The sequence below is a fragment of the Heptranchias perlo genome, chromosome 23 (genome assembly GCF_035084215.1).
Source record: "Heptranchias perlo isolate sHepPer1 chromosome 23, sHepPer1.hap1, whole genome shotgun sequence".
Taxonomy (NCBI): domain Eukaryota; kingdom Metazoa; phylum Chordata; class Chondrichthyes; order Hexanchiformes; family Hexanchidae; genus Heptranchias; species Heptranchias perlo.
This window is the reverse complement of record NC_090347.1, coordinates 30268231-30292245: the sequence shown is the minus strand read 5'-3', so window position 1 is coordinate 30292245 and position 24015 is coordinate 30268231. Positions and strand designations below refer to the sequence as shown.

The 24015-nt window shown below is 39.2% G+C and overlaps 1 protein-coding gene across 1 annotated transcript; it reads left to right on the top strand.

Moving 5' to 3' along the window:
• Nucleotides 1-2561: 2561 nt before the first annotated feature.
• Nucleotides 2562-23442, top strand: metrnla (meteorin like, glial cell differentiation regulator a). The gene is made up of 4 exons (XM_068004289.1): nt 2562-2919; nt 5700-6088; nt 20510-20569; nt 22623-23442. The coding sequence occupies exons 1-4, from the start codon at nt 2822-2824 to the stop codon at nt 22937-22939; spliced, it is 864 nt and encodes a 287-aa protein (XP_067860390.1). The 5' UTR covers nt 2562-2821; the 3' UTR covers nt 22940-23442.
• The last annotated feature ends 573 nt before the right edge of the window (nt 23443-24015 follow it).

Genomic DNA, 24015 nt, shown 5'->3' with positions numbered 1-24015 from the left:
CAGTTCCCACTAGGCCTAGAAATGGAGTAGCTACACTCACATAACAAGCTTTGAAGAATTCTTTTTATTGTATCACTAGGGTGCACCTACACGACTTTATCATGAACTAAGATGGCTGTCTTCTTGACTCCGTAGAGATGTTTGAAATACTAATTACAAAAAAGACATAAATTATCTTAAAGTTTAAAAAGGACCTATAGCATTCAAAGAGTCACACTGCATCCTTATGGCTTCTCTGAGCGAGACTATTAATTAGTGCTGAATTATTAGCCATTTTGTGCTATGAACTTGTGTCTGTGCCCATAGTCAGTAGGAACTATTTTTGAGACTACTCAAACCTATTTCATATAAGACCCTTACAGCAATCAGATGAAGGAGACTTTCATCCATGTGTTATTTTATATCCAATTCAACCAACACAATGACATTTTCATTTAATAAAGCAACTTATGGTATTGTATCACAAAGTTAAAACGTATAAAAAAATTCCTAACAACTTTGGAACAGTGATGTTGCTTCTTTTAACACTTTAGGTATTCATTTGCTTCAATGATTCTCTCAGTACTGAATGCACTCATGAGTTTTGATATTATTCACACATGGTGTAAGTTGCATCTTACCCATTGATTATGAGCATTCTGTTTGAGCTTTTTTTCTTGAATGTTCAAGAAGCATGTTAAACTTTTTAACAAAACAAAGAGATTGGTGGAATCTCACTGGTGAAAAACACTCCATAACTCATGAGTAACAAAGATATAGCTTCTCTTCCCTACAAACTCTATAGCAAGTTTCTGTCACTAAATAATAATTTATTTCCAACCTCTTTGAGTTTAGTTAAAATCCAGTCATAGCACCATGTAGCTGCACTTTCCCCGAGAGGCCATTTGGAGCATTTGATTACATTTTTGGTTCAGAATCATTTAAAGGTACAGTGTCTCTAACCTATTAAGAGAACTTTTGGGTTCGGCTTTATCAAAGAACTTGCTACCCATTATACTCTGTTTTGTCTGCCATTTTGCCTTTGTCAGCTTTGCACTTCACTGGATACTTAACCTGTTGTGATGTAAACTTATCCTGTGTGTCTTTGTGCTTTTAGATTAGTGTTTCGTTCAATTTTTAATATAAAATTTACAAATAAACTTTTAAATGGTTATCAGGATGATGCATTGCTTTTTCTGGCAGCATCACTACATCCAGCTCCTCTGTTTAAATGGTTGATGAAGTGTCTTCAAGATACACATTATTTTAGCTTTGGTATCTGCATGTGCCCACACTGTGCCAAGGTGAATGCCAGATGGCCCCAATCCCAGAATGCTGGAAGAAAATCCAGAATGCAAATTGATATTATTCACACATGGTGTAAGTTGCATCTCATCCATTGATTAGAATCATAGAATCGTAGAATGGTTACAGCACAGAAGGAGGCCATTTGTCCCGTCCAGCCAGTGCTGGCTTTCTGCAAGAGCAATCCAGTTAGTCCCACTCCCCTGCCCTTTCGCCGTAGCCCTGCAAATTTTTTCCCTTCAAGTACTTATTCAATTCCCTTTTGAAAGCCACAATTGAATCTGCCTCCACCACCCTTTCAGGTAGCACATTCCAGATCATAACCACTCGCTGCGTAAAAAGGTTTCTCCCCATGTCGCCTTTGGTTCTTTGTGTTATGAGCATTCTGCTTGAGCTTTCTTTCTTGGATGTTCAAGAAGCCAGTTTGGGTGGTAAACTTTTTAACTAAACAGAGAGATTGGTGGAATCTCACTAGTGAAAAACACTTCATAACTCATGAGTGACAACATTGTGGCTTCTCTTCCCTACAAACACTACAGCAAGTTTCCTCCAGCTCCCTGGCAGCTGGGTAAACCACTGGCAGAAGCTAATGTGGCTTCACTTGGCATTGGTAAGTGGCTGGGAAGACTTGAGTGGAACAAAAATAACTTACAAAATGAAAAAAAACTTGCAAGGTGCACTTATATAGCACCTTTCACAACCTCAGGAGGTCCCAAAGTGTTTTACAGCCAATTAAGTACTTTTGAAGCATGGTCACTGCTGTAATGTATGAAACACAGTGGCCAATTTGTACACAGCTAGGCCCAGGACACCAGGGAGAACTCCCCTGCACTTCTGCAAAATAGTGCCATGGGATCTTTTATGTCTACTTGAGAGGGTCAACAGTACTGCACCGGGAGTGTCAGCCTCGATTGTGTGTACAAGTCTATGGAGTGGGACTTGAACCCACAACCTTCAGACTCAGAAGTGTTACCCACAGAGCCATGGCTGAACAAAAATAACTCACAAAATGAGGAAGGAGAAAGAAACAAATTCCCCCAAAAATGCCTGGAGTAACAAAAAAAAAGTTACGACCCTACAGAGGGAAAGCCCCATCAGCCACAATCAGTTGGTTGGCTGGGGGCTTTGGGCTGAAGACTGCTTGGTGTGGGAGCCCGGGAGCTGAGATCCAAGCCGGGTTTTGGCAGCAGCTCTGCAGTGGGGAGGTTGGTTTCGTTCGGAGGCGGAGCAGAGCTTGGCCGGGCTGGGTATCAGCTGTAATGTAACCGTGTGACGTGGAGCTGAAAACCTTACTACACAGAAAGTGCTGCACTGAGGAAATGTGATGCTCTGTCATGCCTTGGGTCTGAGAGGAGAACGCTTTGGACGTGTGGACTCCCAACAACACCAGGCACTTCAAACACTCCTCAAAGACAAACAATAATGTAGAGAGGGGGAAGAGGGAGAACATTCAATCGTCGAGATTTGTGGGATTTCGTTTTATTTTTTTCCTCCCCTGGCGATCGGACCCGAGGAGAATTGAAAAAAAAGAGAGAAAATGTTAAGTACAGCCTTGGACTCGGTGATCGCAGTCCTCCTTGTGTGTAAAGCGGCGACATCGCAGTATTCCAGCAACCAATGCAGCTGGAAGGGAAGGTGAGCAATAACCCCACTAACCTGTAACCTGTCAGCGAGAGAGAGAGAGAGAAAGTCCACATATAAGACTCACAGAAGAGGACAGGCTCCCTGAGCTGTATCGCAATGTCACGATTAACAAGGGGAGGAAGCCCATCTCACTGTCATTCACCAGCACGCTGTACTGTACTACCAAGGACACTGGGGTTCTCCTGTTGGGGGAAAATCCTGGCTTTTGCTGGGACATTTTGACCTGAGACCATTTGCTGGATGTGGCCAACAGTTCCCATTGTGTGGGGTCGTTGCATTCGGTGCTGAGTTTGAGCCACTTTTTAATTATTGATATTTTAAAATTGTTCACTGCTCAGTGCTTTTCTGGTAAATAAGAGATTTGGCTGTTTATATAGTGATCAGTACTGAAAAAGAATAACCCTTTTAAAATTTTTGTTTTAAAGGCGCCTTCATTGTTTTGGAATATTTTAGTGTTTTGAGGTGGTGTTTTTTTTTAAATGGAATGAGTGGAGAGTTTCAAACCCGTGAGTTTAATGAGCCGCTTCTACCCTGTAATTTAATCCCAAAGTAACAACCAGTTGAGATTCTCTCGAGTCTCCTAAGTTACTCCCTCTTGTCTCTGGAAGGAGGGCACATTGTTTTTAAACAGAGAAAAAAAAACACCTGTGAAACATCACATGTTTACTTAAGAAAGCCTTTTAAATTGAACCACTTTGAAAAAAAGATTTTACAAGGTGATAAAGTTATGATTATATACGAGGTATATGCTTTTATGTTCGATTAAAATAATAATTTTCGTGTTCAAACGTCCTTACTCTTTTTTTATCTGACACAGTCAATGAAAACATTAATCACCTGTTGTTGTCACAAATTCTTATTATACTCTCAGTGATTCACCCACATGATTCACTGGGGTTATGCTGTTCCATTGAGCAACTGGGATTTTGAAACAGTACTGGTCAAAAAACAAGGGCAACAACCTCCTGTAACAATGGGGGATGGCAGTGAATGACCAGTATTTTTAAGTGCTACTGTCTGGAAAACATAAATTCATCGGAGAGCTCTTGAATGAAAAGTGCAGCTCAGGCTCCAAGCCCCCACACTGCCAGTGGGCATTAAGGAGTGTTGAGCGCGTGTGGCGGGAAAGAGAGAAGTGTTAGCTTAACAGGCTCACACATGAGGAGTGGCACTTGGGCAAGGTGTAGGAAGGCCAACATTGTACCCCAGCATGAGTTGTCACTCCGAGGTGAAGTGGAAGTGAGTGAGGGGAGAAAATTGAAGGGGCAAAAAGCTCAAGGTTCACGCTCCAATCAGCTTATTAACCAAATACAATCCCATAGCTTTGAATATTTTTGCTATGTTATTCAAATGTGATACCTAACTATAGTCAGACCTTGCTATTAAAAACTGCTGGGCATGAAGACATTATAGTTTGTGCCAGAGGTTCCTCTTAACCAGCACCTCTACTGTCTGTGTTCTAATGGGACCCAGCAGATGGCTTCTTAAAATAGTAAGTTTACCAAGAAATAAGTGTGGACTTTGCCTTCTCCTCCAACCATTAAAAACAAGGCTCAGCTAATTCTTTCCATGTTAATTAGTCAAATACCAAGGCTCTTTGTTTGCCCACCTTAAAACCTTTGTGAATACTTGTAGTTATTGTTTGACATGTGGTGATTAAACCCTGGGAGGTCTGAGACGTCCTCCAGACAAAGAAAGTTTACTTTACCCAGGAAAAGTTTGCCAAAGCTAATGAAAAGTGACCTGTTATCTATCAGTAGGTTTACAAGTGTGAGATAAGTCGATTCAAAATAATGACCACTTAAATTAAATATGGCTTACTGCAATATAACTGCATCACCCAGTAAATTTAATTGGAAAGATAAGCTGTTCATGCTGGGTGCTTTTTTTCTTTAAGTTCACTTATTCAGATCATGTAAACAATTGAAATTGGCCTGAACATTGTGGACATATGTGCAGCAATACTTCAGAAGAGCTAAAGATCCCCAACAATAGGAGCACTATGCAAATACCGCAGGTTATTTTTAATGCATTATCAAACCCCCTTAAATTGACTTTTGCTAGCAGATATGCACTTTGAAGTGGGCAAGATTAAGCTGTTAAATAGAAATAAATAGTAAGTTTTTTTTATTTATTTGATTGTAGTTGGAGTTTCCTGTCAGCAGACTAACTACAACTTAAGCCATGAGCAACTTGCCAAATTCAAAAGAAAAGGAGCATTTGAGGCAAAATTATACTGATTTAAGAACTGAGTTCTTCCTGCTCGTTTACAATCTCCACTGTTATCACCAAGTGTATGAAAAGGATGCTGAGGGTTAGAAGCAGTATTTGCCTTGCAATATTTTACACAGGATCCAAGGGAATGAGGAAGAGTAAAGGATCTCCACTCTTCCGAAATATATAAAACCCAGTTCAGGAGCAGCAACTGTCATTAAATTGCAGTATCCCTTTATCTTTATTCAGAGATCAATATTGTAATCTATAAAAAGTTACAAAATACAGCATCTTTGTTTTGTAATTTAGTTACAATCATTCTTCTTCTGAAGCTATTGACGTCTCATGTCAGTATTTTCTGACAGCCCTCTTTCTAAACCATTCTGAATGTGGTGACATCGCTTCTTCAGTTTCAAATTTATGGAACTAATAAAGAAATGAATGTTAAAGGATTGCTGCAGGAAAAACTCCACCAGCAAACCACCCAAAGCACACGCAGCAGGATATATTTACAAATTGCAAAGATTTTAATTGTTTCCTCCTCTGTTTTTTCCTAGTGGATTAACGCACAATGCTCACACCAGAGATGTAGAACAGGTGTACCTGCGCTGTTCCGAAGGCTCATTGGAATGGTTGTATCCTACTGGAGCCTTAAGGGTTAACTTAAGAACCAATATAGCAACATCCTCCTTCAAAGACTTGACTGTCTGCATTAAGCCTTTCAAAGACTCCAAGGGAGCTAATATTTATTTGGAAAAAGTTGGTGATCTGAAACTTCTTGTGAGTGAGGAGGACCACATTCCTAACAAGGTGTATTGCTTTGGCATGGACCAGGGGGCACTCTTTATCCAGGCCACCCCTCAGACAGATATAAGCAGAAAAATCACTGGCTTTCAGTATGAATTATTTAAAGACAGGACTGTTGCAGATTTACACAATACACCGGGTAAGCAATATATCTAGGGTTACTTTCACAGGTTTGGCATTATTTTACTCTGTTGCAAATTACATGTTGGCTGTCAGAAACACATCAATAATCAATAGAGGAAACATTTTTGACTTGAAATCACGGTTTCTACTTGGGATAAATGCCTTGGTGACGGCTTATATCCCAAAATAGTTACTGCAGCACAAACACTGGTACACAACACATGGGGAGAAAATTACTTATATATCCAGTTATAATCGATACAGATATGGAAACAGACATGAGATGGTCGGGTGACCACCAGCTGTGGTTTCCAGGTGTTCAAGTTCCATTTAGCTTCAATAATTCACTGTTTTCAAAGGGTTTTTTTCTCTCTGTGTTTTAAGCCCTCACTGTTATGCTTCCTCCTTCAGCAAGGGATTTAGATAGGCTGGGCTGTGGAGTCATGTAAGGTCGCTGTCAATAGTGTTCAATAGAGATTGGCTGCATGGAGATAATTCGTATGAGTCTTGCTGGCTCCTTTACTGTCTCTCACTCTATCTCTCCTTGAATTAAAGTGTTACATTGGGGCATTGCACTCCTGTAAGCAGCAAACTTAAGAAGTGACAAAACGTGCCCAATGATTGGGATTCAATCGCCTGACCCAGTAGCTGAAGTACAGTGTTAATATTCATCCATTAAACTAAACATAAAATGATTGTGCAACTCAACCAGGAATCAGGAAATAACACTGAATAAATCTGGTTTATTTTAATTAATCAGCACCAGATGAAAAGGCAGCATCCACAAAGCATTAACTACAACATGTATTTATAAATATAACCCAACTATAAATAAACAGTAAATGGTATGACCATTATTATATTATCAGTGGGTTTAAAATTGATTTGCTGTTTCAATTTAGTTGGTTTAAATGTAATTGGAGCTTAACTCTTTGACCTCTGCAAAACCTCAGGAATGGAGTGCAGTGCTTATCTGTAATGGTACTAAATACAAAAACATTTTCTATGCACTCCTGTCTTTGTGCTGCACAAAAGAAGTATGATGAACTGCAAAGCTTCAAACTGACCAATGAATCATTAGTGTATGAGAAGATAATGCTTGCAATGCAGACATAATGACACCTCATATTTTTACAGTAAACTAGTTAACTTTGGAAAGAGACCCACAATATGACTGTGTAAAATATAAGTTACTCTACTTACGTAAATAACAGTTACATTCTTAGTTGAAAGGAGTTTGGTTTAATGCAGTCGTAGAGGTTCAGCCACCAATAGGTGGCGCTTTCACATCAGAATGTTTAAATGAAACAAAAACTTTTTAAGTCATTACCAGTCCAACCTGTTGGGTTCAGAAATGAAGTAAGATTATTGGCTTTCTTCCCAAGCTTAAGTCTAATTAGAAATTCAATCAAATTTTAAAAAAATGGATGAATTGTTCAACTGTACAACTTCTTGTCTCAAGAAGTGAGTGTGGTCTTAAGGAAATTGCATCTAAACAGCCGGGTAGCATATCAATGGAAATTTGAGCTTTCAACATTTACCGAATCTGTTTTCAATGCCAGGAACTCTGTTTTCCCTTTGCACTAAGCAATGGCAAATTTTCCACACAGGCTGAGGGCAGGTTGTGCTTTTGGATTGAGTCATGCATTACTGATTCATTGCAGTATGAAATTAAGTGTCCAGTGTGCGTTGAGGTGCAGTGTAAGTTAGAGGTGCAGGACTCTGTTTGAGCCAAGTCAGGAAATGAAAATCATTTAGTAAAGTTGCCAAACAGCCTGAAGTGGTTTTATATCAAAATGAATGGGTTTTTCTTTTTTTTTCAGTGAAGCCCTCAACATCTGTTTACATCAAGTATAACCAGATCTAAAGTGGGGAGCCTCTCAGACCATAATCAGTCCTTTTGAGAACCAACCTTTTTAAGTATTCAAAATACACACATTTGCCATTTCATAATGCATCTTGAAAAATACATTCTGTATAGTTTCCAATCCTAATCTAAAATATGTTCTGGTAGGATGTTTCTAATTCCTAGAAAAACAAAAATAACATTGTATTCCAACCCTGGCCACGTTGTTGAACCAGCCCTGTGTGTACCATTGTAATAGTGATTGAGAGCTGCTGTGTACAGTCTGGCACACATACACAGAGAGAATGCACAGGCATTTAGAATGATACCCGGACTTCAAGGGTTACATTACGAGGAGAGATTACACAAATTGGGGTTGTATTCTCTAGAGTTTAGAAGGTTAAGGGGTGATCTGATCGAAGTTTATAAGATATTTAGGAGAACAGATAGGGTGGATAGAGAGAAACTATTTCCGCTGGTTGGGGATTTTAGGAGTAGGGGGCACAGTCTAAAAATTAGAGCCAGACCTTTCAGGAGTGAGATTAGAAAACATTTCTACACACAAAGGGTGGTAGAAGTTTGGAACTCTCTTCCGCAAACGGCAATTGATGCTAGCTCAATTGCTAAATTTAAATCTGAGATAGATAGCTTTTTGGCAACCAAAGGTATTAAGGGATATGGGCCAAAAGCAGGTATATGGAGTTAGATCACAGATCAGCCATGATCTTATCAAATGGCGGAGCAGGCACGAGGGGCTGAATGGCCTATTCCTGTTCCTATGTTCCTATAGGCCATTTGGTTTATGCATTATATTAAACTGGCCTTAAATTCAATGAACAGCACATTCAAAGAGTAACTTTTGGGTAATTACCCCCTTTTGTTGATCTATATGTGAAATATGTTTAACGGCCTTAAAGTAAAATATCTATCACAAAATCTTCAGCTGATGCTATAGAACCACCTGGATTTTAATTCCTTGCCTTTGCTGGATGCAAGGACTTTATGTTGTGGTGCTATGCTTCAACACCTTGGGCCACCTGTTTGTCCTGTCACCTCAATGACTCAAGCCCCATTTCTATTACAGAAGCCAGTTCCAAAATATAAATCCAGTTCCCTTGCTGAAAAGTCTGTCTGTGGGGTGGATTTGACAACAACAGATATTTGTGCATGTGCAAGATTTGTGCATGCACAGGCAATGCAAAATCATGCCAGTCTACTCAGGACCTCCCCCCGATTCTGGAGGAAGATCTGTCCAGGCCATCTATGGGGGAAGTACATTGCAGGCCTGAAAGGCCAGCCCATCTGTAACTGGAACTAACATAGAAACCAAATATAACGTAAAAGATCCCATGGCACTATTCAGAGAAGAGCAGGGAAGTTCCGCTGGTATCCTGGTCAACATTCATTCCTCAACCAACATCACTTAAAACAGATTATCTAGTCATTTAACTCTTTGCTGTTTGTGCAAACTTACTGTGTGCAGATTGGCTGCCACATTTCGCTGTATTACAACTTTGACCGTGAAGCGTTTTGTGATGTATGAAAGGTGCTATATAAATGCAAGTTCTTCCTTTTTTCTTTGTTTTCTTCTTTTCTCTCTGTCTATTTTCAAATTTCTGCTAGCAGCCATTGTTATATCTGCCACCCATCACCTAGTGTTGTAGATACCTAACAAATCTCCCCATCCTGCACTCCCAAGGGAAGTTTTGGTGCATCCAACAGCATTGGTGTTGCTTTGTTTACCTTACAGGGTTATCTCTGATTCTTACTGTTGGAGGGAATCCTTTGAAGTAAATGGAGAAGTTGAAATGTATCACCAGATTTTAACCAGATATCAGAAATGAGCTTCTTTCATCAGGCATTGAGGGTCTTTTGAAAGTAGGAGCACCTGAAACTGCCTGTTCCCCATTTGTTTGTTTAACAAAAGGACCACCTAGAAGCAACAATATAATTTATTATAAGGATGAATTTAGCAATGAGAGTCCATGACTAAAGCACTGTAATATCCCAAATAGCCCAAGTAATGCTAAAATACAGTCACACCAGTGTTTTACTTTTGAACACTGTCCCTTTTTTTGATTACTGATTTATTGGTTCTTTGGTCTCATTTATTTTGATGGTTTTTGAACTAGTGACTTTTATGGAGCACTATCCACATTTGAAGTTATTAAAACAGAGAGGGTGACTGCCATTAAATATAGGAATGGGATGCAGTGGCTGGTCACTCTTTACACAGGCTTGTGATAAAATGTTTTACACAGTTCAAAAACAAGGTGAAAGTTTAATAATTTTGTGACCATATTCTCTATTGAATAATTTGTGGCTCTTTTCATTAGAACAGAAAAGGTTAAGTGACAATCCGATAGAAGTGTCCAAAATTATGAAGGTTTTGATAAGATAAATATGGAAAAGCTATTTCTACTAGTTAGTAACTAGAGGGCATAAATTTAAGTTCATCACAAAAACGAGAAGAGAGACTGGGGAAAAAATTCACGTAAGGGTTTGTTATGACATAGTATGACCCACCGGAAATGATGGAAGCAGAATTCAAAATAGCTTTTAAAAGGAAAATGGATAAATATTTGAAAAAGAAAATCTTAAAAAGGGTATGGGGAAAGGGCAGGGAATAGGGACTCAGTGGGTAGCTCTTTCAGTGGGCCAGCACAGACACGATGGGCTGAATAACCTCCTTCTGGACTGTAAAAATCCTATTTAATGAAAAACGCTATTTAATGACACTGTAGGATTCATGAGATAGTTGCAAGCTACAACACCTAGATTATTCCTAGAACATTGCTCATAGTTATGTAGTTTTTGCTGACCCAGAATGAACCTCCAGAAACTGATGGTGAAATCTTAATAGCAATCAGCAATCTAGATTTTAGAGGTTTTGATAACATCTTTAAACTTGAGTTATTTAAGAACGCCCTGGGTTTATTTTGACCTTGCAGGTGCTAAACATCCATCAGCAAAGAATGGCTCAAAATGTTAAAGTATCTTGGTCCTTGGCAACACAGGACTATTAACATCTGGGTTATTAGAAATACCTACTCATAAATCACTGAGATATATATTGGCATGCAATCATTTTAATTTCCATTTTACCTTTTTGAAGAAAATCATTAATTTTCATGCTTTATTATGGACTAAGGCATACTTAGCTCAAATCAGCTTGAATTGAAGAAAATTATTCTTTGCTCTTGTGCAATGTTATTAACTTACCTGAGCACAAACCAATCGGTGCATTAGTAGAATACATACTTTCCTTATAGTTAATGCTTCACACATTTCTCTGTCCTAAACATTTATTATGCTCATAAAACTTGTTAAATCAGAGCATCCTTACTAATTTTACAAATTAAACAGGTTGATGGAGTTTCTTTCAGTTAAGAGTAACAGTTCAGTTGTTTGATTGTTTACGTATTTTTTTTCTCATTGCATGTTTAAGATGGAATTAGAAGATTGGTCGGTAATCATAGAGTAGAGCTAGAGGGAGTGGTATCAAAAATAACTGGTTTGCTAGGCTGCAATTCAATTATAATTTATCTAATTTTTCATCTTGAGAGTTAATCAAATGCAATGAGTCTGGAGCATTATTAGAAGCTCGAGTTACTGCCTAGCTGTGGCTGGTTATGAGCATGAAAGATTTTCAGTGACGTTAAAACTTTCATGAATTTTGATTCAATAGAGCCTCCTCTAGGCATTTCCTCCAGTGCTAATGTGAGATCAGTTAATCTCTCGACCCAAAAGAATTGCTGGGGTGAAATCTTGTTCATTCCTATTTTGTTGCTTAAGAGAGAGGGGGGAAAAAGTGCAAATATTTAATGCTCTATCCTGTTACTGTTGTAATTTGCACCAGAGAAGGAAATCTATTTAGATTGTGATAATCTGCACTGAATTGGATCTTGCGGCCATAAACCTGGCACAATTGACTGAACTAGTTATATCTGAGGAATAGTATTAAGTGACAATCCAACCATCATCTCACTCATAGGGGATAATTTTAACCCCAAAAAACGGGTGGGTTGGGGATGGGTGGGAGGTAAAAATAACAGTTTTTTGAAGTGGGACCACAACCTGGCTGCAATGCGCTCACTTCTGGGTTTAACCCAGGCACGTTTTGATGCGCGCACGCAACCGAAACCCTGAAGTCCCATCCCCACTTAATGCCAATGGGTGGATTGTTAAAGGGGCAATGTTTCACATTGAAATAGTTGAGGTACTTAATTTTTTGTGGATTCTAAAGCTGAAACGAATTTCAGCTCACCTGCACACGTTTCCCATGGCTTCTGATTCTCATCAGATCCATGAAGTGAGTGCCTTTATTGCACTGCTTACGGGCCAGGTGGAGCAGGAGTGCTTCATCCAGGCCCAACAAGCTCACCAGGTGCGATCGGACCCCCGTGATCGGCCAACACCCCCCCGATGGTAGACACCCCCTCTACCTCCGACTCTTCATCCAGCTGCTGATCCGATCACCTCCCTTCTCCAAAGTCCCCCCCCCCCCCCGATGTCCTCCACTACCCCCTCCCCCCGTCGTCCATGGCCCATGATCTCTCCCTCCCTACCTCCTCTCCGATTCCCTCCTGACAGGCAACCAGCCTGTCAATGTGGCTGGCTGTCGCGCGGGAAACCCAAAAGCAAAAATAATTACCTTCAATTGAGTTGCGATCGCAGATTGCGACGCACTCTCTTGACTTCTGGCTTCTCCACGTGAACATTTACCCAGCCCTGGGTTCCTGGATCCGAGTGAAAATCATGTCCATAGAATCATACAGCACAGGAGGAGGCCATTTGGACTATTGTCCCTGTGCTAGCTCTTTGTAAGAGCTATCCAATTAGTCCCACTCCCATGCTCTTTCCCCATAGCCCTGCAAATTTGTCCCTTTCAAGTATTTATCCAGTTCCCTTTTGAAAGTTATTTTTGAATCTGCTTCGACCACTCTTTCAGGTAGTGCATTCCAGATCATAACAACTCACTGTGTAAAAAATGTTCTCCTCATCTCACCTCTGGTTCTTTTGCCAATTATTTTAAATCTGTGTCCTCTGGTTACGATGTGGAGATGCCGGTGATGGACTGGGGTTGACAATTGTAAACAATTTTACAACACCAAGTTATAGTCCAGCAATTTTATTTTAAATTCACAAGCTTTCGGAGGCTTCCTCCTTCGTCAGGTGAACGATGTGAAAACTCACCCGCCCGTGGAAACAGTTTCTCCTTATTTACTCTGTTAAAACACCTTATAATTTTGAACACCTATTAAATGCTCTTTAGTATGCTGCAGTGACGCTGGGCTGAAGTCTGAATCAGTGTTGCCATCAAATACATATACTCCTATGGGTTTGATGAGGGGCAAAAGCTCGCACCGTGCTGCCCAACAGTTTAGCTCAAGCCCACCCCCAGAGCATCTCTCCCCTCCACTGCATTTCAATTTCCAACAACAACTTTACAGTTCAAATTGGTCCTGAATTATAGGTTAATTTTGTGCTGACAGACCCAAGTTTCAACAAAGCACTTATAACTTGTCGGAATAAAGAAGCTTTATCTCATCAGCTTGGACCTCATTCCAAACCAGGGCTCCGAGCTGAATCACTAGTGCCCCATTTCAGAACCCAGTCCATGTTCAGAGTTATATGTAAACCAATATTAGCAGTTGGAAATTTTTACTTTGAGTTAAAGATCAGAATGACTTGTTCCACACGGTTTGGATAGCACATTTTAATTTGAAACACCAGTTCATTCAGAACCAACACTGATTTACAGCTGTTGGATAAACAGGACCTTTGCTTACTTATACACAGACCGCAGTTAAAATTGATGGCTTGTTCATTTTGAGTAGTATCAGACCTTCCTGATTTGAGGAGTTTTATAATGTCTTTGAGCTCAGTGCTTACCTTTCATCCTCAATTGATGTGGATTGGGGAGCAGAGATAACTTGTGTCAGATTAAACCAATGTCACTGTAGCATGTCTTATTTAAGATCGGATCAAATCTGTTGAACATATCTTAATATAAACCAATTTTAACGCAAAGCTTTGCAACTCAAGATTTACTCGCGTATATATAAAATAATAGGTTTCCACGTAGTAACTATTGCTCTTGCTTATGGGATGAAACTGACATGATGCCACACAGGAAGTTCAAAGCAATGTTGTAAAGAAGGAAAGCACATTCTGCCTCTGACATGTTATCTACCAGGAAGTTATTTGGCTATGTTAGTGATGCCCTAACTGGAGACTAGTCACTGAGAAGTTTGATAGCAATTGCCTGTGGATCCATCAAGGCCAACTTTGCAACTTTGTGCCAGTGGCTCCACTTTTTGACAAACTTGTGGGATGACATCAAAGAATCCCCTTATCGTCTGTTCATGTAATGAAATTCTGTTGTCTGGATCAAGCTGTGCTCCTTTCATATACACTGGTGGGAGGTTTGAGCTGTAAGACAAGGTGAAGGTTTGTTTTTACACTCTGCATGTGATGATTCATCTAGTACTGCAGCGTCAATTCTGTTCTCCATTTTGCATTATTTGTTACTATGAAGAGGTGCTTAGACAAGGAATACTAAGATGGTGCTTCCTTGAAAATAATTTGAACTAGCAGCATGGCCTTTTAGATGTTAATTGATACAGTGCTGTAAAAGATGGGGGCAGGGGATCAGGAAGAGGAGAATTTTTTTTTCATGTACAAGGAATTAGGTTCAGGCAATATTTTTCAGGCAAGTAATTTGAATATTGATTTGTGCCATGTTTTACTCCCCCCATTTCTTTCCTCCCTTCCTCTCCTGGCGTTGGCAGCTCAGGCTGGATATGGTTAGTTGTATGAGCATTGACAGCCTTCCATTATTTCATTTGAGTGGCCATTCTTTATGTGTGAGCCTGCAAAGTGAGCATCCGTAGGCTTTTTGACAACGGAGGGTATCAGAGCTGAACTTGATCCTGGTCTCACATGATGTCCATACATGTCACTTTCCAGTAGGAATCACTTGATACTGACCAGGAGAGGGAACCATGGCTGATTTCACCCACCCCCCCACCCCCAACCCCCACCTTCCGCTCCCTAGTCCAGGGACACTGAGGCCAATTTTAATGCTCCAATGTTGTCCTGGGTGAGATCAGCTAACACAACACAGACCATAGTTGAGAAGCTGTTAAGAGATCCTGATGCTCTCGGAGGTATTTCATGGATCTTGGAAAGGGAACTAATCAGCAATACGAGACATCTGACATACAAGATTTACCCAAGTGTTTACTTATTCAAATACTTTTCCAGGAAACTCATGGAACATAAGGCAGTCAGTATTGTCAACATTCAGTGACTATAAGCATTTTAAGATCTCTTGATCTGTTTTTGTACGGTAATTCCTTTCATGCAGCACTTAGCCACAAACCAATTCTGTTGAATTTTTTTACCGCTTAGGTGACCACTTCCATAGTAACTATTCACTATATTAAACCAATTTCTTTTTTCACAAGCAAATTTCTATCAGGCTGATTTAATTTTTGTATAGAATTGAAACTATCTGTGCAGTGCATAGGATGTGATCCTGAGAGCACATTGTGAAGTCGAAACATAGTCTAGTACAGTAATATTTTGGTTTGTGTTGATGTTAGTGGCTGCATCATATATAAGGCTACCACCAATTGGTTCCTAATTAGCAATACTTAATGTTGACAAGTTTGTAGAGTCCATGTTTGAATAAGTTAGACTTTTAAATATTTACATTATCCATTGTGATTCACCATTTATCGAACTGATTGAAATGGACCAGCCAGTGCTTTCTAGCTAGGAATATACTGAGATACTCCAGAAGGTTTAGAATCTACCCTGACTATTTGTTGTGCTTTACAATATATACACATTTTTCCCTTCATTCATAAAAATTAGTTCTTGTGTTATGATGCAGGGATGGGAATGCATTCAGTAATAACAAACAATGGATGTGTGATGTCGAAGGTTCAATATAAAAGTTGATAGCTGTAATCAGAGGTGAAAAATGACTGTGCTACCTCAATTTCGGACATTCTTGACATAAGAACATCAGAATATAGATATAATTTGAAGCATTATGAAATAATAAAGACACTCAGATCTATTAAATCTATATTTTAGTTTCTCAGCAAGTTAGAGGCTGCAACTTTGAGTGCACATTGAGTTTAATGAAATTCCTAGTCTCACGAGTGTGGGGAGAATATTCAGCAATGGTATGACCTTAAAAGCTTTCAATGTGCATGCGTGTATGTGTAGGTGTGCACATATGTGCATGTGTGTATGTGTAGGTGTGCCTGTGTGTGTGTATTGTGTGTGTGTGTGTGTATATTGTGTGTGTGTGTGTGTGTGTGTGTGTGTGTATTGTGGGTGCCAGTATGCGAGTTTGTGTGTGTATGTGTATTGTGGGTGTCTGTACGCGAGTATGTGTATTGTGAGTGTATGCGAGTGTGTGTTTGTGTGTGTGTGTGTGCGTGCACCTGTGCTACAATGGTTGTATTGGACTTTCTGCTATTCATATATCAGGTAGGTGATGTGCAGTCACATGCATTCATCAAACCCACATTACTAATGTGCTACCATGTTACCATAGCTTGTTGAGTTTGTTGTTTGCATTTTAGAGGTTATTAAAAGAAAGTTCAACGAGCAGGAAATAGTGTTAAAAGCATCTTGAGGCATGACAAGTTTTTTTTGATGTTTTTAAAAAAATACATGTTCAAACTTTTCTATTTGGGCGACCGTCTGCAAATATTGACACACTCTCAGTGACCCCCTGAAATTATTGTAAATAGTAACACATCCCGAGGGGCCCATGTCCTAACTTCCAAAGGACAGCGCTGCTTTCTTTTGAATAGGTGACTATCATCGCAGAAAGCGCCTCGTTATACAGGAACAGCAAGTCAGCAAATACAGAAACATGTAGAAATTTGTTGACAGACAGACAGAAATGTGCAGACACTTCCAGCCTTGGAAATCCCTTGTGCACCCCAGTTTGAAGAACAATGTGTTATATGGGTCTTTAGTAAGGTCCTATTGGCAATCACTTTACTTAAAAGAACTGTATTGACTAATTGTCATAAAAGGAACAATCATTAATATTGCATTTCCAGCATCTGTAATCTAATTTCAAGTATACTTATACTCTTGCTGCCCTGGCAGGGCAGAGCTACCAGTGTGAGTAAGGTGAGCACAGCTTGGCTGCATGTTACTTGCAACTTGACCCTATTTCACATGCTGTCCATGGGACAGTTACTGGTACATCAAATGTAGTATCAAGTCGATTGCTCCCGCTGGTATGGAGGGAGGTGGGAGCAACTAGATCAGAATTGCAAATGACTAATTGTTCATTTTAAAAAAAAATGTAGCCATGGGGGGTGGCAGACCAAAATACTCCAAATTTTAAAATAAAGATTGCCATTTTTTTTAACATGTTCAAAAACAACAAATATAAGCATTTTTTTCTAAGACAAAATAAAATTCGAAGAAATATTTTGAGATTTAATTTACGTGCAGAATCATCGATTATTAACAAATTTGGCTATTAGTGGTCCAAAAATGGAGTTCCCAACCTTAAACCCTTTTCAGTATTTCATGAGGTGCCCAAAGCATGTGCCGGAAACACAGCAAGAAAATTCACCAAGGTCTCGAGTCAGGCATGATCTGAATTGTATAGGTCTGATTTGGTGTTGTTGTGGCTAGCTTATTCAAGGCCTTGCTGTTAAGTTGATGTATGTGTTTTGTTTGAAGATTTCCTCTTTCATAATCTTTTGTTGAACAATAGCTAAGAACTATGGGGTTGGTGGGGGGGGGGGGTGGTGGAGAATGAAGGAATAATGTATAAAATAAAAACAGAAAATGGTGGAAACATACAGTATGTCTGTCATCATCTGTAAATGGTAGTCATGATGTGGAGATGCCGGTGATGGACTGGGGTTGACAATTGTAAACAATTTTACAACACCAAGTTATAGTCCAGCAATTTTATTTTAAATTCACAAGCTTTCGGAGATTTTCTCCTTCCTCAGGTAAAAATGAAACATTCCAGAATCAAAACAGTGACTGAAGCATTAATTGAGTTCTGACAAAGTGTCTACACCTGAAATGTTAACCTGTTATTTTACAGATGATTGTAAACAATTTTACAACACCAAGTTATAGTCCAGCAATTTTATTTTAAATTCACAAGCTTTCGGAGATTTTCTCCTTCCTCAGGTAAAGTACTGTGCTCCCCTATTGAATATTCAAAAATATTCAAAAACATTTACCTGAGGAAGGAGAAAATCTCCGAAAGCTTGTGAATTTAAAATAAAATTGCTGGACTATAACTTGGTGTTGTAAAATTGTTTACAATCATCTGTAAAATAACAGGTTAACATTTCAGGTGTAGACACTTTGTCAGAACTCAATTAATGCTTCAGTCACTGTTTTGATTCTGGAATGTTTCATTTTTAGATGCCATTTCACAGCGCCTTCTAAAGATTTCAGTTCAAACGAAAGCATTAAATGAAAATAGACCAGATTTTAAACGGTGTTTTAATAGCTATTGGCACAGTATTACTGTTCTTAAAGTTATATCTGCAGTACTTCAGAACAACCAGCTTATCTAATCCTATAGATCTGGGGATTATAGTGATTAGCAGTACACAGTTAATGTTGCTCAATACGGTACTTAAAGGGGAAGGAAAGTGTAGGGGAAATACTTTTTATTCAAAGTACTGTGCTCCCCTATTGAATATTCAAAAATATTCACCAAAATATTCCTTGATTTTTAAAAAATCCTTACCTCTAATGGAGACCCACATTCTCTCTAGACTTTCCTTCTCTGTTAACCATTTAATTAATTAGGGTTGAGGAATCTGAAGGGAAAGTGCTCACCTGCTGAGGTCTCGGCCATTATGCCATTCTGGTGACAAGTAGTTGCTGCCCCTTGGGAAGACGTACACACGAAGTATGTTGGCCAACAAGTGCTGCCTATTGTTAGCAGCATCGTGTACTTTCAGTAACATCAGGTTCAGAGGGCAAGTCATTCAAAGCAGCTGCAACACGACTGCTGGCTTGTGCGGAATGATGTAATTACATCCTTCTGTCAAGCAGTGAATGCAGCGGCTCATGAGCGGTGGTTAGGGCCTGAGTCAGGTTACTGCAGGATGCTGTCAGTATCCGTAAAGTAATCCCCAGCAGAATTCACTGTGGACTCCAGACAATGCACGCATTATACTAGAAATAGCTCCGAATTGTAAGTGTCTATGCTTTGGAGATCTATAATGTGTTTCTTTATCTATTGTGTGGAAGCCTATGGTCGCCTTCAAGTGATTTGATTCAGGGACAGTAAGGAAAGCAGACCTGGAGGAAATGGAAACAAGTTTGTCTTCTGCTTTGGGTTTTTGGGTCAGTGAAGAGAAAATAATACTGACCACAGAAACCTTTAATTCCTTCCAAGGAAACAGAGCAAGTTCTGAGTGTTTTCAGCATTGTTAAAAATGCAATATTCTTATTCACCGGTGTTCGTAGTTCTCAGTTGAAGTCTATGAAAAATCACAAGCTTGTTTTGTTTCTTTAATTCTTTTTCTTCCTGACCTAGTTAATAAAAAGAAAGCTTTACGAAATGATAAAGCAGCTGATTAAATCTGATGACCTGTTGAGAAGATTATCTTCATATTTTGAATTATTAACTCTGGCATCCTGGAATTAATAGCTGTCCTCATTGAGGACTTCATTACCTTCTCATATTCTGCTGAAGATTATGAATCAATCCTTCAATTCTTAAGTATTATTTAAAAGGCCCTTTTCATGTGATAAAGTGTGCTATAAGGTGCTTTTTTCTGTGTGTATGTGGTAGAGTAGGAAATAATTTCACAGTGTCAGTAATCACTTTCACTACTACAAATATTTTTTGTTAAGTTTTAATAAAAAAGATTAAACTTACAGAAACACATTGCAAAAGGTGCTGGAACACAGCATGATTGAAAACCTCACAATATGGTGACACCACCCCTTTAAGAAACAGAAAGCTTTCTGTTTTGCAAAAGGCACACACTTCTATAAATCATTTTGAATGCCCCTTGTACAGAACTCCTTAGGATTCTATTTGTATCTTTTACAGTTAGTTATCCAGGAAAAGCATTGCTTGTCCCTTTAAGACAACATCCAAAAACCATATAAGGGTCAACCGACAGAGCAATTTTATGCCCACATTTCATTGAACATTAAGCTTTCCACATCTAAGCCATATTAATGTGGAAACCTAGAAGCAGATTAGAATTAACTTCAGTGCTGCGATTCAATGTTAGTGGAATATTGCACACTTAATCAAGTTAATTTGGGATTTAAGTTTTTCCAACACATGATAATGGGTCAGCAGTAATCCTTTTCTGTCTATAATAGAAGTAGTGTTTATAGCAGCTCTCTGTCTGAAATAATGGTTTAGTAACAGCATGAGAAGGAGAGGCATGGTGGTATGAAAAATATTCTTTCCAATTCCTTTCTGGATATATATCTTTGAAATGTTACAATGGTGCTTGCTACTAATTTACGCATCATTGCATTTATTGTAAGGGGAAGATTAAAAGCTCCTTGAGGTTTAATATGTTTCCTTTTTCTTTCTAGCTTCTTGTCGCCCATGTAATGATACAGAAGTCCTGCTCGCTGCCTGCACTAGTGATTTGGGTAAGTCAATCTTTTCTCTTTACCATTGTACATTTTAAATAAGCATTCACTACTTCAGAACATTGTTCAATTAGAGCATGACAAACATTGAGCATCTAAATAGAAATGGAGCTAAGCAGGAAATAGGACTAGTAAAAGGAATCAAAGTAATCATCGTGTTTAAGAGACCACAGTTAAGTAAGTTGATAACAAATTTGTTTCGACTAAAGACTTTGTAATTGTCTGCGCCTTTGTACGTTGGACAAAGAGGCTGTAGAGTTTAAAGGAGCTGTGGATTCAGTGTTCAAAGATTCCCTAGGGTGAGCACTGGGCATTTTCTTTACTTCTTCCTCCGTAGGATGTAAAAGAAGAAAGGAAGATTTTTGGACTCTGCTTGCACTGTTTAAACTGTGGGTTTCGCCTATACATTATGCTACATCATTACACAGTGAAATGTGTATCCTGCTTTACTGCTTCTTAATGAACACACACTGCTGAGATGCAAATAGCTTTCTGAGCAATGAAATGCATTGTGTTGGCACCCTGTGATCTTAAAACTCAACTCAAAAGCAAAGTAAAAAGGGAGAAAGTTCTTGAAACTAGCCGGGGATCGTTTTTGAAGAGCAAAGGGTCACTTTTATGCACTGGACAGCCTATTTTATTGAGCATGAAATTGCTAATTCAGTCCAGAGGCTCAGATAAATCAACGATTTGAGTTTCAGAAATTGGACTCTGACCAATGTCAGATGCAAAATGATTTCCAAAGTGCAGAGTAACAATTTGATATGCATTTGCTAAGCCAAAATCTTGGTTGAGGTTCACTTTGGCCCATGGGCTGGCTGTCTCATTCCAGGTTGTAATTTGGACATTACCAGACTCCTTTTTTTACTCCTGTTGTGCTCTGTAATTTAGTATAAATATCTCCTGCTCGTGTATAATGCTAGGGCTGGTTGTATAATTTCAAGTCTGGGCAGTTTATCTTTATGTAGCTGGAGCAGAAAGGGATTAATAATCTTCTCATTTATATGTAACAAAAAAGAAACAAGTTAATTAAGTACTTTGCTCACTTGAGCAACTTTTCCTACTGATTTCTATTTTAAAGGGAGACTTTTTACTGTGTTCATTTACATAGAAAAGTATAGAGGCGAATTTTAACCGTCCCCACCTCGGGCGGAAACCGAGTTTGGGGGGTGGGGGGAAGGGGAGGCTGGCAGTTAAAATGCAGCATGTGATTTATCACCCCATCCCGCTGCGTTCCTGCATCTCCCGATATTAACCTGCTCACAGGTCCGGTCACCATGGCGCAGGTCCGGTCACCATGGCGCAGGTCCGGTCACCATACCACAGGTCTGATCACTAGGATGCAGGTCTGGTCACCATAGCACAGGTCTGGTCACCATAGCACAGGTGTGGTCACCATAGCACAGGTGTGGTCACCATAGCACAGGTGTGGTCACCATAGCACAGGTGTGGTCACCATACCACTGGTCTAATCACCAGGATGCAGTTCTGGTCACTGTGCTGCAGTCCTAGTCACTAAGCTGCCATTCTGGTCACCGTGCTGCAAAAAACTTATACATGCTTTGGAGAGAGTACAGAGCTGGGCAACAAGACTGATCCTAAGTGTAAAGGGAATGAGCTAAGAGTACAGATTCGAGAAACTCAAGCTCTACAGTCTAGAAAAATGGTGGTTAAAAGGGGACTTCATCAAGGAATATAAAGTATTGAATGGCATAAATAAGATGACTCCAGAATAACATTTAAAATTAAGCTGGGAAAGTAGTGCCTGAGGATATAAATGTAAATTAGTGAAAAGGACATTTAAAACAGATATTCGGAAGGACTTTGCTTAATGAGTGATAAACATTTGGAAACATTTCCAGGAAAGGAAATAGAAATAAAAACATAAGGATGTCCACAATGCAATTGGATTCTAAAATTGGAGAACTAAGGCTGTGAGAGGGATGCGTCTCAATGAACTAAATCACTTTATCTCATCCCTGACTTATTTTTATGTCTCATGTTTTATTAATGCAGCATTTAAAAAAAATGTGATCATTTTTTTGTTCCCTAGTGGTGAGAGGAAGCATTCGTTCTGTGTCACATGATCCACAGCAGGAGGAATCAACAGTAGATATATTTGCAGACAAGATTTACAGACAAAAGAACAAAACATTCCAGCCAATTGGGAAGAGCGGGAAGTGGCTGGGACATATAAAGACACTGCTACATTGTGGAGTTAAGGAAGGAGAAGGGGACTTCCTATTCACAGGCAGCATGCACTTTGGTGAGGCCCAACTAGGCTGTGCACCCCGATATAAAGACTTCAGAAGGATCTACAAAGAAGCAAGAGACAAAGGAGAAAACCCTTGTGAAGTGTCCACCGATTGAAGCAACTCTTTCACGATCGGTTGCCAATGTACTAGTTGAATCTAGATAAATCGAATGGAGCTAAAGGAACACTATCCCATAGTGCACTGCATTTGACACGTGGTACTGATGGAACTAAGCATTATGCCACTTTATTAGATCTCAGTGTTGCTAGGCAACAGTTCAGATTTTCAACTAAACTAAAATGGACAAGACTTAACTTGCTTCTCTTAAAAATGATCTTTGCTATTCAAGACTGCCATGAAAATATCAATACTAATGAATTTCAATGTCTTAAAGAACGTGAATGTAGCATAAACTTGTATATGATGTACAGATGTTTATTGTGATGACTAGAAGTTGATGCTTTGTAATGAAGCTGATGTACAGTGCAGGTATTTCTTAAGACAGAAAACTATGAAGACAGAATGTTTCTGGGAGAATGTACAGTCCGAGCTATTGTCAGCCCTGTTAATTGGTAATAAAATCATTCCAGAGAAATAACTATCCCTGGATCAAACACATACTGATTCTAGCTGTCAATCAATAGATAGTGCTTTTGATGACCGTGGAAACTAGATAAGATATGAAGTACAATAAAAATGTGTCCGGTACTTAATGTCTAAGGGAAATTGATAACACTGGTAACTGGTCATAAACACGATCGAAAAGGGTCATAAGTTTGAATCCAGACCTCGATTGACATTCAAACTCCCTTACCTTCCATAAACAAGTTTTGAGTTCTTGGCTTGACTGCCAGCTAAGGCATGCTTAGCTTTTGGACAAACAGTCTCTGCCAATAGATCACGGAGTATTTCACATGTCTGTTGTGATGATGCTGCCAATCTGGCCTCCTGAAAGAAGTATCACACCAGTAAAGGTTACTTTAAGGGATATTGTGTAATGCTGGATGCTCTTAGTGGGAGTGAGTGCATGAACTATTGTTGAACAGGCTAATTAAGTGACAAACCCAAGACTATCAGAGTGACTAATTTCTGGTAGCTTTATGTAAATTGGGTTATAATATATGTGTGTGTATATATATCTATATATATATATATATATATATATAGATAGTTTTCAGCAATCACACAGTC

What these genes read in the sequence shown, in the direction of transcription:
- metrnla (XM_068004289.1), top strand. Translation starts at nt 2,822, where the DNA reads ATGTTAAGTACAGCCTTGGACTCGGTGATCGCAGTCCTCCTTGTGTGT. An exon ending in AGATTTACACAATACACCGG is followed by an intron (nt 6,089 to 20,509) that starts GTAAGCAATATA and finishes TTTTCTTTCTAG; the next exon opens with CTTCTTGTCGCCCATGTAAT. An exon ending in TGCCTGCACTAGTGATTTGG is followed by an intron (nt 20,570 to 22,622) that starts GTAAGTCAATCT and finishes TTTGTTCCCTAG; the next exon opens with TGGTGAGAGGAAGCATTCGT.